At 39.1% G+C, this 13,698-nt stretch overlaps 3 protein-coding genes, 1 long non-coding RNA gene and 1 other non-coding gene across 8 annotated transcripts in view; 1 reads left to right on the top strand and 4 right to left on the bottom strand.

Moving 5' to 3' along the window:
• The window catches only part of sh3pxd2aa (SH3 and PX domains 2Aa), an 83,366-nt gene extending 78,622 nt beyond the window's left edge, over positions 1-4,744 (bottom strand). For all 3 annotated transcript variants that reach the window (XM_056766907.1, XM_056766924.1, XM_056766915.1), the window contains exon 1: positions 4,220-4,744. In XM_056766907.1, the coding sequence (XP_056622885.1) occupies positions 4,220-4,291 (72 nt within the window). In that variant the 5' untranslated portion in view covers positions 4,292-4,744. The remainder of the gene's footprint in view (positions 1-4,219) is intronic.
• On the top strand, positions 3,937-7,346 carry LOC130436043 (uncharacterized). The gene is made up of 4 exons (XR_008908908.1): positions 3,937-4,048; positions 5,871-5,910; positions 6,891-7,028; positions 7,220-7,346. It is a non-coding gene; the product is annotated as an uncharacterized LOC130436043 (long non-coding RNA).
• Positions 5,272-8,871, bottom strand: stn1 (STN1 subunit of CST complex). Its single transcript, XM_056766944.1, has 9 exons — positions 8,446-8,871; positions 7,999-8,094; positions 7,816-7,893; positions 7,481-7,648; positions 7,206-7,326; positions 6,929-7,079; positions 6,323-6,448; positions 6,058-6,130; positions 5,272-5,812 (listed from the first exon to the last, which is right to left on the bottom strand). Exons 1-9 carry the CDS (start codon positions 8,561-8,563, stop codon positions 5,655-5,657), a joined length of 1,089 nt encoding a protein of 362 aa, XP_056622922.1. The 5' UTR covers positions 8,564-8,871; the 3' UTR covers positions 5,272-5,654.
• A 1,379-nt stretch (positions 8,872-10,250) lies between these two features.
• Positions 10,251-10,322, bottom strand: trnae-cuc (transfer RNA glutamic acid (anticodon CUC)). Its single transcript has one exon. It is a non-coding gene; the product is annotated as a tRNA-Glu (tRNA).
• Positions 10,323-10,866: 544 nt separating this feature from the next.
• On the bottom strand, positions 10,867-13,601 carry lrrc58a (leucine rich repeat containing 58a). Of its 2 annotated transcripts, none has more exons than XM_056762850.1 (4): positions 12,973-13,601; positions 12,147-12,275; positions 11,822-12,072; positions 10,867-11,711 (listed from the first exon to the last, which is right to left on the bottom strand). In XM_056762850.1, exons 1-4 carry the CDS (start codon positions 13,425-13,427, stop codon positions 11,518-11,520), a joined length of 1,029 nt encoding a protein of 342 aa, XP_056618828.1. In that variant the 5' UTR covers positions 13,428-13,601; the 3' UTR covers positions 10,867-11,517. The 2 variants fall into 2 exon arrangements, with proteins under 2 accessions (XP_056618828.1, XP_056618820.1); XM_056762842.1 differs by having other exon boundaries at positions 11,795-12,072; positions 12,973-13,600.
• Between the last annotated feature and the right edge of the window lie 97 nt (positions 13,602-13,698).

Raw genomic sequence — 13,698 nt, 5'->3', positions numbered from 1 at the left:
TTCCTGTAGCCACTGGCCATCTTTTCTTGACCTCTTCCGCCCTGTTACCTATGTGCAAACGCAAACAAGCAGATTTCCAGCATCCACAAGGGATGCAGTACAGGAAGTGGAAGGGTTTCCTGGAGAAGTGCAGTTGAAAAGGTGTCAAGTCAGCGTACGCAAAAGCCTTTCAGCGTCATCACCTCTGGCCTTTCAGAGCGCTCTGCCCTACAAAACTTAACTAGACTTAAAATTTGCCTAAGTCAAAAACCAACTACTGACATCATCATTAATGGTCAATCTATGTTTTTTCAATGGTAACAATGGTATCAATAACGCACTGGAGCCAGTGGCACGTTAAAGTTGTATATTTTGTTAGTGCTAGTGCTCAATACAATCTTGTGTTACCAAATTATAGTATATCATTGTGTCCTGCATTGCTCTCTACAGCAAAAATAAAAAATTGAATCTGAAATAAATATATTTTTTAAAAACAACTGGAAGGTTCCCAACGACAAAGATTGTGTCTAAGTGCACTTCGAAGGGACAACAATCATGGCAAATAGTAATTCCAAATAAAAGTCCCTTAAACTGGCAGTAAAACCATTCTTTTAAAAACACGTTAATCTGCCTATACCAATAAATTGTTAAAATACTCAACATATCAATAAATAGCGATAAATATTATTTTGATTATTGTTAATGGAAAAATGTTCACTGACTCAACCTGGGAGTGAATTGCCATCCCTCTCCGCAAGACTCTTCTACCAAATGTCTAATAGTGCGGCACGGACAGAATTGACAGAGAAAGACCATTTCACTGCTATTTCTCAGCTCCATTACACCTACATGGCTTTTCAGACACGCCAATTTCATCTTTCATCCCAGTGCCCTTTCACAAAGCCCGATTCTGCACATCAGACCATAAAACCACAAAACCTCCTCATTAGTTCACATAATTCCAAGCGTATCTATTAAATAGACGCTGTCAAACATGTGGCATGATGCAACATTCATTTGCAGAATAACTTCATATCTTTTTTGGCGATGACATCATTAGCTACTCTGAGAGAAGAACCCATTTCCCACTTTGGCTGCTGCTCACTTCCTGCCCACACATGTTGTCACCAGCGGCTCTGGAATCATTTGTTCTCGATGATGTAATCAAGCTGCACCGAAAGCAAGAGAGTTTATTCCGCAACAGACATCGGCTCTACAGAAAAAGCAATGAGCTGCAGTGCTTCGAGATGTCATGTTGGACAGGGAACAAGAGAAGAGGAGGAGGAGAGAAAGGAATGGAGACGAAAACATGGAAATTAAAGAAAGGCGACGAAAGACAGGATGCACCCGGAGTCTTTTGTCAGTGGAAAAATTGAGAATCTGAAGGATTTTGGAGGAAGGGGGATACTTTATAGGTACAGAACAGCAAAAGTTATATATATTATATATATATATATTATATATATATTATATATATATATATAATTTTCCAAACCTATTAGTTCAAGGTCGTTCAAGCTTTTAGTTTAAAGGGTAGTTGACAAATATACCACATGTTTCCTAGGGGTGATGTAGCAAACCTTTAGAAAACAAACTGTTAATAATATATTATTTTATTCATACTTACAATTATAATATAAAGAGATTTACCTTGATTGTACAGTTATTTCCAGATTTGCCTTACACCATACATGTGTACTACCCCAAATATTTCTGATAATTGAAATCAAGATAAAAATCTTTTTATTAAAAAAGTATTCTTTGAAAAACTAAATAAAAATTAGAAATGTTGCCTCAGCAATAAACTCGGAAATAAAATAATCAAGTTATCAAATTATTTACTGAAAATAAGATAATAAAAAAATCAAATTATTTACTGAAATAAATCAAACTATACTTAAACTGAAATAAAACAATAAACTAACAAATAAACAAAAACAAATAAAATAAATTATAAAAAAACACTAAATACTACATTTAACATGAAATCGACAGATTATTTAAAATATTTGTATTTATATTTTATTATAAAAAGCCATGCAGATTCTGTTTGTTGTCAATGATGTCAAACCTGAAGTGCAACTGAGATTTGTACAGTAAGTTACATTACCAAATAAGTTGAGGTCTTGAAATTAATTTTGGTCCATTCGCCCCTAAATTGTATGGCTTTAGAAGATTCCCAGTGTTTAATTTGCTTTTTGGAGTGACAACCCTTTTTCCCCAAAGGCTTTCATTTACTCGCAGAGATGAGTAAATATGAAAAGTAATTTTGGGTTGAACTCAGATCTCAGAGTTCATGGCCTCTGTCCCTTTTCACAGTCAATAACACTGTTTTGCAGGGCATGATACACACAACACAATCTCAGCATGGCAAGTCGTGGCACGATTTTCTTGTTGTGGCCAATGAGGGCAATCTAACAGACGGAAACAGTAAAGAAAATGTGTCATGGACAAAAGCTGTCAAGACAGCAGATTGTCTGGGGAGAGCCTCAAAACGCTCGCGCAAGCACACACATCTCGACATGGGTCTCTGGTGGGAAGCAGGGTACTGTAATGAATCGTGTGTGTGTGTGTGTGTGTGTGTGTGTGTGACGAGACACATCCCACAGTACTCTTATTCTTCTTATTAAGAAATAACAGAACCAACTCCATCCACCATGAGGAGTGTTTGTGTGTCGACTTCCTGCCTGGAAATATGAAACATATTCCATTGCATGACTACAATTTTTCGTAAATCCTTAACTGACTCATGATGACAAACCTTCGATCATTTCTGATTTCTATATCTTTTCTACAATATCTATACAAAGAATTTTAAAGGCATGCTTACTTAAACTTATATATACTAAACTTAGCTCTGAACACTGTAGTAGGCTTTGTGAGACATGTTTTTATTGCCCTTTTTGTTCTCCTAAAGTTGACCCAATTGCTTCCATTGTTTACCCAACTTGTAAGTCGCTTTGGTTAAAAGCGTTTGCTAAATGACTAAATGTAAACCTGAGGTTGTGATTATTCGTTGTCATCCTTCCATGCGCTTAAACCTTACTCGACTTGAGTAAAAAAGGAAAAAAGTTCTCATATGTTTTGTCTAAAAACTGCCGAGCTTCCATTCAAAGAGAGGAAGTCAAGACCACTTCTGGGGATTAAAACAAGAGCATGTGGGTTCATAGTTCCCCTCCTCCTTTCTCTCCCTCCATCTCATACTGAAAGCATAGCCAGCTGTTTGACAAACATTGCTAATGAGACCTAACAACTGCCTTTCTTTATTTGCTCTTTCCAGAGTCTGCGGAAGGGACAGAGCAGCGTATTCGCTCCCCGGGAGAATGCACCGAATCCCACGATGGCAATGGGGGAAGGTTGTTGCACTAACGCTGATCTGAGAATAGTTGTTGCTGGAGTTATAAGATAAAACGAAAGGCTGATGGCGAACTGGGTGTCTAGAAAGCCAAATTTGGTGTAAAACCAAGTTTAAAACCAAAAGAGATTAATTCTGAGCTCAAACAGGGTTTTTCCAGACACTAACCCTTTAGTACAAAGGACTGGATTTCCAGGCTTCTTTAAAGGCGCTCGAGATGCTCTTTGGGACCTCCTCATGTCTTGCAGGAATAGCACGGACCATCAATTCTTGCACAAACATCCCAGCTCAAGTAAATGCTTTTAATGCCAAAAGGGACCACACCACATAAGAAACTCTGAACTTTATTTCACCTATACTTTAAACACATCTACTCTATTGCTAATCCACAACATGGCCCTGCATATGTGCCTGCCAAGCCTGTTATCATAAATATTTAAAAGAAACCTCAGAGCCCATCTTTTGCAGGCAATACATAGGCTTCTACTCCAGCCATATAAGGGTACTTCTTCAGGCCACCAAACCTCGAAATCTGTCGGTGAAGTTGTGGCCTAAATTGTTCGAATGGGGGTGTAACGCTGGACGGCGTGAATAAAAGTTTATTAAGAGAGAGACCCTTACAGCTGAGCTTGAAATACCCCCGGTGTTACTGCATGACGCCAGCTGATCAAACTGCACGCCACCGATAACCATTATCTCTCTGACTCATATCAGGTACGTAAATAACAAAGTGTTAAAGATGTCAATATGGTCAAACTGCACGATTTCATACAAGTGACACCCGCAAGTGCCATTCGTCGGTATCCAGATGTCTATCCGCACGCTACAGAAAGGAGCGCACCAGGTTCGAGAAAGACGCAAAAGGTAAATAGGCAGCCGACTCACGTAATGTTTGGATGGGTTCCTCCTCTTCTCCACATCCACCACTTTAACATCCAAAACTGTGCGAAATTGCATTTTGGCAATCAAACGCCGAGACGCGTTGAATAAATTCCCAGCGCGAGGACGCGTTTGCGCGAATAATATCGCTGTGCTTCTTCAATGAGCGCGCACGACTGTTGCAGTCCCTGTGTTATCCCCCTGGACCTGATACAGATAACGAGATAGTATATAATAGCGGGGTATGAAACTTATATCCGTCTGCTGAAAACGCAAATCCTAATATCCATATCTCTCAGAACGACTCGCGCGTTCCAGACGCGTTGTGGAATCCGAATCGACGCGTCGTTGAACGGATAACTTGAGGATCGGCGCGTATCCTTTGTGTTGCGTGGACTACTGTAGTCTACCTGGAGTGAGGGGGGGGGGTCTCGTCAAACGTGAGCGGCGCTCGTCATTGAGGCCAGGACGCGCATTAAATTCACCGCGAGGTCCGTGCTCGCTGGAGAACGCAGTCAGTGCTCGGCAGGAAGCGCGCGCCGCACACACGCTTGGATATTTGGGAAATGGGGTTGGGCTTTTCGACAGGAGCTCTGTTGCAGTTCAAGAGCGAAAAAAGCTTTATATCATTGTCTCCACTCGTAGGAAAGACAAAGAGAGCGCGTGTTTCTTTCGGTCTGAGCTGATGCGTTTGAAGGGCAGCTGTTGAGAAAATATTATAAACCACTGGAACGTATAAACTGAAATTAACCTGTACACGCTAAATAAAGAGACATGTGATATAAGATAAAATGCACTTCTGTAATAACAAAGTCACAGGTAGATTTACAATGAACGAGGCTGAGATTTAATAGATAAACGGCTATCTACCAATAAGAATGAAAGCGGCATAGAGACAGATGTGCTCACGAATTTCACAGCTCACGTCGCCCCCTAACGGCCGCTAACTGTAACTATAATTTGTTACTTTTGTAACGAAAGATCTCTTTTCAAAACCTTAATGCTGTATGAATTGTTATTTCTGTAAGAACATTACATGAATAGAACCAAAGCCAAAATATTTTATAAATAGAATCGTTTAATCATTTGAACATGATTTTTTAAAGGGATTGTTGACGCCAAAAAATGACATTATTTACACTTATGTTGCTTACACATAATGTGGCTTTCTTTGTTTTCAGGACCAAAACAGATTTTCTTTCCATTCGTATGCCTTTGGGACACTTGGAATATCGCATGATGTTTTTTGATAATGCTTCCATCCATTTGAAGCTTCGGAGACTATGCCCTGCCATTGTAAACACGTTTTTAAAATGTTTGCTTTGGTTTAGAATAACAAAGATATCCACAGGGGTTTAAACGATAGATTGAGGACATAAACAATGACAAAACTTTTCATTTCTGGGTGTAAAAAACTCGTAAATTTATGAAAACAAAAAAACTAAAGAATGGTGTAGTGTGCTTCAGTTGTGCTGATAATGTCGCTGTTGCACTCCAAGAACGTCAGTGCCACCTGCAGGGCCTCGCGACTTATGTTTTGGCTGTAGTGCTGTCTTATGCTGGATAATAAGTGCAGGATATGACATCCTTTCTCAGCATCTGCAAGAGAGCAACATTTGAGGTCTTCTGCTGACATTTTTTGCTTCATCATTTTCAGATCATGAGTGGCTGACTACACTATCCTGCTTACTGTGAAGGTAATACCACCCAACTACACCAAATGTGGATGTAGTTTACAATAACTTTAACATGTAAGAAGAAAGACCCCACAACTGCCCAATCAAAATAAAGTATTTCAAATGTTATGTATTTAGTATGTAAAAGAAGTATTTCGAAATACATACATTTTTCCCTTTTAGTATCTTCTCTTATTATGTTCTTGATCCCTGTGTGGAGATCTTTGTCTTGTTCAGTTACCTACAGCCATCAAGAAAAAGAAAAATGTAATTAGTCAAACCTATTATTTAAAAAAAAAATAACATAATTCAGTTCAGCCCTGAAAATGTATAATGCATTATGGGAATAAAATACTAGGCAAGACTTTCCTGAGATGAGCCAAACCACAGCTTTACTCTCTTACTATGACATCACACGTATGGGTGTACATACATTGTAGACTTCATCCTGGGTTCGAACTTTGCGGAATATTTTTCCCTCTTCCTGGAGGTGGCCTAGGGTCTCTTTTAACACGTTTCGGATTTGCGAGGGAAATGACGGCCCAGGCTGATCTGACTCCTTTAGACAAAATGTAACGTTTCATTATCAAATCATCCTCACAACATCATTCAAAACACCAATTTAATCTTAAATGTATGAAATAAAAGTAAAACATTTGACAAAGTACATGTAAATGCACTATATTTTTGTCCATGTATATTCCATTATTAAATGGCTAGAAAACACGTTTATGAGCTACTCATCACCATATGTTGTTATCCTTGAATCTCCAGCATCTCAGAGGAGATTTCACAAAGGCATTAAATACGACCGCTCCTGCCTGCTGCCATCAAACATTACAACATGATCTCCCCTGCTGCGCCTACCACACGTTATTCCTGGCTGTTATATCTTATTACAACCCAGCCAAGCGTAGTGACATTGAACAAGGACAGACTCTTGGTAGCTTTATGCATTCATATTGTCCACTGTAGTTGTGTATTATGTGTACATATTATAGGTCAGGAGTTCATTGCAGGTCAGGGTCAGACGCAGTACCTGGTCTGCCACAGCGTTCTGGACCAGTGGATGTAAAAGGAACTCAACATCATAAGGTCGAAATCTGGCCACCCCTTTCTCAGAGAGGAACTCCTGAAGGGTGAGAACTGATCGAGACACCAAAATCTGGAAATTTGTAGAACCGGTTGCCCTGTAATAAAAAATTGTGCATGCTTATAAGAATTTAAATGCACATTGTGTCTATTCTTACAAGTAGATTCAGTCTAAACTTGCTAAACGTCAGTTTACTGCGATGTTAAAAACAGATCTGTCTTACTTGTTGGCACACAGCTCATCACCAGGTACCTGGAACGGCTTATCATACCACTTCCTGTACAGCTGAGGCATTTCCAGCATACGTGAAATCTGCACGGCCATCAAAGGGTCATCCACTTTATCTAACACATTTGAAAAAAAAGAGCAAAACATTATATTTGTTCTACATACAAACTAATTCTACCTGATCATAAAACAATAAAGACTAGAAACATTTATATTCTCACACATTAACCATGTTTTTGTCCCAGCATCACCGCATGGCCATCTACTCACAAAAGCAGGAGGCTTTAATCTCCCTCTGACCCCGAGAGGTTTTGACAGCTCCTCGAACCCTGAGCAGGTCTCCAATCTCGAGCACAGAGCTCTTCCGTTGAGTCTCCTTCAGCCGCCTGAGTTCACCTTCGATATTAAATCCTCCAGAGGCTACACTAGAATTTCTGCCTTGAGCGACAATTTCATTTACAAGATTATTTTGTAGTTATAGGAGAATTCAATATTTTTTGCCACATAGTGTCCCCAGCAGGACAAACTATATGCCATTTATTATAGATTTTACAGCATATTCCATTTTTATGGAGAGAAATAACTGAGCATTTTGTGTAACTTACATGTTGCTGGTTCCCCCAGATCTCTCCATTTCTCATCTTTCCAACAAAGGCAGTTTATAACACCAGTGCTGTCGTCCACTGCGTGATGAAAATAAACAGACAATCTTCAATAAACTACAATCCTAGAATTAGGATATTCTTTATCATTTCAAAGGACATACATGCTCTTCACACTCAGGTTACCTCCATAGCAATAGAAATCTTCTCTCTCCCTCTTGCAAACGACTGTCCCAAGTACATCCACCTGGGATACTGGATGAGTCTTATAGAAGTAAACACCTAGAAAACGTTGGTTATGGGACAACTTCATTGTGTACTGATAAGTGCAAAATAAAAATATCAATATGTAAGCTTATATAAAGAAGAACACATTTTATATGTGCAGTATAGTACTTTAATAACAGCAGACAACCAATAACAAGTTACAACTTTTAGTAACTGTGCTATTATGTTCAGTAAATTTGTAATGTGATATAACTATGTGACAGTATATCATATATATTATTTTGTAATGTTTGTAATAATTTATATTCTGGGGCAGTTTGATCATCTGTGACGGTAAAGTGGGACCTTATAAAAATGTCAGTTCTAATAGTGAACAGTAGCACAAAGCTGTTGTCTTTATCCTACCAGGCACTTGTCTGGACTCCCCCATTTCTAGGATGTCTATGATGTAAAGTTTGCAGTATGCTGAGAAGACAGTGTCCAGACCCCACAGCAAAGATGGGAGCTCATCAACATCCGCCATTAGACATCACACATCGATCGATGCTGAGCACTGAGGTGCATTTCAATTCCGCTGTTTATTAAATTAATTATTTGCTTATTTGAAATATACTGAGCTAGTATCTACAAAAAATGGACTACACTCGTGTTTGTGTATTTCCGCCCTTGCGCAGTAGTCCAATTGCGCACGTTGGAGGGAAAGTCCGACAAGGATTTATTAATATTAATGAGACACGTCATATGACGCTCTAGGAAGACTTCCGCGTTTTCCACAAGCCCCGCCCTGAAGCGTCTCTCTGCGTCCTATGGTTGGACCTACTAAATGAGTGACTTTTCATCTGACCAATAGCGGACAACAAGGAGGCTTTCTAGCCAATCCTGTCACAGAAGAAGTAAAACTGCACTCTTTTGTACGTTTATTTAATTATATTTTAACATATTTAGTTATATTGCTTCTAAACCGGTTTTAATTAATTGATTTCTTTATTAATTTATCTTTTAATATTTGTTTTGTTCAAAAGACCACAAATAAAGGGAAAAGGTTTGCGGGTCTTGGTGTTTTTATTCCACGTGTAACCCCACGACTTTAGGTAAAACCGTCTCGCTGGCTACAGATTGAACACTCAAGTAACCTACAAGTAACAAGTTTATATATTTAATATATCTATATAATTTTCTATATTTTGTTTTGTTTTTCAGAAATGATGTATCAACACTAATACATTTGTTTAGATTTGTATTTCGCTATGGCATAAATGTTTGTATTGAGCTTTGTACACTACAAATTCCAAAACAAGACTTGCTAAGCAAATGCACTCTACTTTATAATATATCCATTACTGCCTCCTTCTGGACTAAATCATTACTAATTTCTATTTAAAGATACTGTTCCCCCTGAGATGGAAAGATCATAGCCTACTTATCTCACATTTACAGTGCTAAATTTCAAAACCACAAGAAGTTGTTTCTCAGAATTTCTGGTTTATATCACTTAATTTGTCAATCAGATTATATTCTGACTACTAAACATGTTGCTGTCAGACATGGTTCACCTTTGCTCAATGTAAAAATGCAGTTGGCCTCAGACAAATGACCATCCAACCACAAACCCATAGCACTAAACACTACACCATTTGGCCTAAATGAGGGGCATACTTGAAGGGGAAGCCCATCGGGGCTACATTTGGCCAGTTAAATCAGGGGGAACGGTATCTGACAGCAGAATTCTCAGCTTTAAACTTTCAGTTTGAAAAACATGGCAAAGAAAGAAAGCTGGCCTCTAACCAATGACTGCCCGATAACTCAAAGCACTAACCAGTTTGCCTATAGGAGGTGAACTCTTGAAGGTGAAGACCACCAAGGCTAAATTATTGAGGCAGGGACGTTATCCCTGTTCCTGTGTTCAATTATATAGAAAGATCATAATTATACGTTTCAATACCTATTTTTCCATTTATTTTATATAAATACATTTCTGTATTTATTCATTTATTTTGCATTTTTACATTTCGACATGGATTTACTTTGTATTATTTATTTATTTTTAATTTTTGAAGGATTGGTCTTCCATAACATCTTCATCCGTGTTAGAAATTGTGAAAGTCCAACGTACAAAATTCGTCAGATTGAGCACAGTTGACCTGCCAACACACACCATTTTCTTTCTAATAATGCTTGTAGGAATCGGCATTTCCATAGAAAAAACTACGTTCCCTGACCGGGAATCGAACCCGGGCCGCGGCGGTGAGAGCGCCGAATCCTAACCACTAGACCACCAGGGATCTCTGAGCAATAGCGTCGACGAAACAGACCGGTTTTTTTAACGTTGTGTCATCCACTGCATATGACAATGAGGAATAGCCAGTATGGACCTCAAAGTTTCTTACATTTTTTGTGTAATTTTCTTAACCGATTAAAAACGACCCCCTGCGCTTTCTGAATCCTGACTTCGATCTGTGAAGCTCAGAAATCGCTGACTCACACTGTAAACGGTCCTTTCATCTCAAAGACGGACACGTTCCTCATCTCAGTGCAGAGGTTTTAAAATTATAGTGTCACGTGTCACCGTAAGGTCGTAAATGGTAATAAACGAGTGATATCTGTGATAAATGTAGCAGCTGTTGGCAGACTGAAAATAAATTTGGCCATAAACGCATGAACCCACTGACCCAAAACGCTCTGAGACAAAGCCGCACACATTCACCCATGCAGTATTGTGCATGTGCAATACTGTTAAAATGATCATAACTGTAAGACAGAAAGGTCATACACACACTAGATAACAGCTGGGGCTGATGAGAAACACACACGACAGATATGTTATCTATGAGGAGATTTGTTTTATTATTATTAAGATTATTCACCAGATCATTATAACTAGATACTGTAAACTACATCTGCTTCTTAAAACATTGCAACTGAGCAAACCTTTGGCAATAAGTCAGTGTATATATATATATATATATATATATATATATATATATATATATATTATACAGTTTAGAGAATGTTTGGCGTCAATCCTGAGAACTTCAGTATCCAACCTTTGGACGGAAGAGTTAGGGCAGACTGACAGTCAATACAAAGGAAAGGTTAAAGAGTAACCCTTCATGTATTGATCATGAGAGCAAAAATGCAGTTTGTTCTTCATTTGTCAGTAGTAAAGCTTGTATGTAGCAGACTAAATCCTTAATACTGTTTTTAAAAGTGATGCAACAGTGGTTTTATATGCAAACACTTTATTAGTGTAAAATTCCCTTAAGATCCCTTGATTTATAAAGGGAATATTCAACTTAATAAATTATAATTAGCTTTACACGGTTTAATCTTAATAAACAGTGCTTTTTTGGTTGAGTCAGGTTTTAGGCAGGGGTGTCACCAGGGACCTGTGCCATACGTTTCATACTGTATATATGAACACATTCAGTAATAAATCGAAATCATATAAAAGGTAAGATTTCCTGTTTGAGGTCCGTCCTATCCCAGCAGTACTCTTTGGAGTCTGTCTGGAGGGACGCTGTTCTCGTCCTCCGACTCGGCTTCGCTCTGTGGATTTGAGCTGCACGGAGAGGAGCACTGAGGAGAACAGAGGTAATGCATGAGCGGCAGGCGGTACTTCCCACAGAAATCCACAAACTTGATGTGCCTCACGCACGAGTCGAAGTAAACACCTGCGAGACAAGAAACAAAGCGCCTTGAACATCCAAGAACTTGACTGTTCCACAAACCGTTACGCTGCGGTTCGGTCGCCTACCTGCACACTTCGGATTCGGACACTCACTTGCCAAGTTTAAATAATGGATTAGATTGGACGGCAGGTCATTCGTTAGGTACAGGAGGTTGTTTGATTTGATTGTGCGACCGGACAGCTCCAATAGGGAAGGAGGATTGTAGGTCATGTCCTTGATGAAGCGCACAACAAGAGGGTTGCCACGAAGACTGAGCTCCTGCAAATGCACGAGGCTGAGGATCGTTCGAGGGAGGAAGGTCAGCAGGTTGTTGTGAAGACTGAGAGAGAGCAGGGAGTGCAGTCTGAAAGACATAAGAGTTTCTTGTTAGGAAGCTATTTGACCTGAGAACGTGCAAAGGAAAGAGCACATACTTACCTGTTGAGCTGGGGCGGGATGCTTTGGATGCGATTGTCACACAGAACCAGATATTTCAGACAGGTGAGGTTGGCCACTTCCGGTGGTATCGAGGAGATCAGGTTTCCTCCCAAATACAGCATCTCAAGACTGGACACAATAGACATCTGAACTATAACAAAGCTGTATCGCTGAGTTTATAAAACATTGAGGAAAGGATTGTGCAAACTCAGGAAGGATATTTCTGTGTTTGATTAACTACTTGATACTTATTGGACACAGGAAGCTTGATTCCAAAAAAAGTGTCTTATGTAAAGAATCAGTGTTTAGACTGTAGAGTTGATCAATACCCGACAGATTAAACAATGAAGACAAACATTCACAAAGGAAAAATAACCAAAAAAAGGAAGGAAATGCAAAGTTCAGACATTCAAATTAAGATAAGAGAACATTTAGCAACATGAAGGTTACAGACCCCTTTTTTAACATTCTAGGGTGGGATTGAATCATTAACTTAAGAGCAAATAATGTGTTGTCTATTTTGCTGTCTCATGCTAGGTTGGTCTTTCCTTTAAATGATCCAAAAACAAACGCGGGCCATAAAATGCGTTCAACCTAGTAACGCTGAATATTTTTGTAAAAGTTGAGCCATGACTGAAGACTCTACTGGACTTTATGGCACAAAGGAGATTATATGTACATAATTATTATATAATTTTTTATTGCATCAAAAGTAGGCTATAGTATCCATTTTTTTAGCAAATTGTTTTCAATTTGTTTAACCATTGTTTTATTCCAAAATGCTCAATATATAATAACACTCTGGTGAGACAGGCACACAGCCTACCAGGTCAGATTCTCTATTTCGGGAGGGATGCTCTTCAATCTGTTACCACCAAGTGAGAGCGACTGCAGTTTGGTGAGTTTGAGAAACTGCATGGGGACATCCCCAAACCTGTTTCCACTCAGATTCAGAGTTTCCATCTGCATGCACGCAAAACCCTTTGGAAACGACGATTCATCCAGCAGATTGTTTTTCGCCACGAGCGTCTTTAGGTTCGTTAACCGTATAAAGTCTTCGGGTATTAATGTGATGCCGTTATTGCTGATGTCCAGATATTCCAGGTTGGATAAAAGGCAGATAGAAGGAGGAAGAAGAGATAAGCGATTATAAGCGAGATGCAGCTGTTGAATTTGTTTTCTTTTACTGTCAACGATGTGTTCCAAGTTCATGTCGTCCAGATGGAGACGCGATAGATTCAACACAGCGCACCTGTCGTCCATGCTGGAGAAACGCGCCATAGTACAGAAAATGATATTATAAAAATTCAATGCAGAATACAGTTAAACAGAGAAACTTCGGATATGATCCATTCACATATAATCTGTCCTATAAAGTATGGATAGCACCAGCTAACTCTACACATAAATGCACGGGAGACGGTTTTATCTGGGCGTACAATAGCTGTCACGCCTCTGGGAGTCATTGGTTGGTTATTCTGCTTGTATGACCATAGCAAACATGATGTAATCGCGCTGCTGTCATAAGAGTCTTGCGCAACGCATCAAGCTG

The sequence above is a fragment of the Triplophysa dalaica genome, chromosome 2 (genome assembly GCF_015846415.1).
Source record: "Triplophysa dalaica isolate WHDGS20190420 chromosome 2, ASM1584641v1, whole genome shotgun sequence".
Classification (NCBI taxonomy): Eukaryota; Metazoa; Chordata; class Actinopteri; order Cypriniformes; family Nemacheilidae; genus Triplophysa; species Triplophysa dalaica.
The sequence above is the reverse complement of the archived record's forward strand: the minus strand, read 5'-3'. Positions and strand labels throughout refer to the sequence as shown.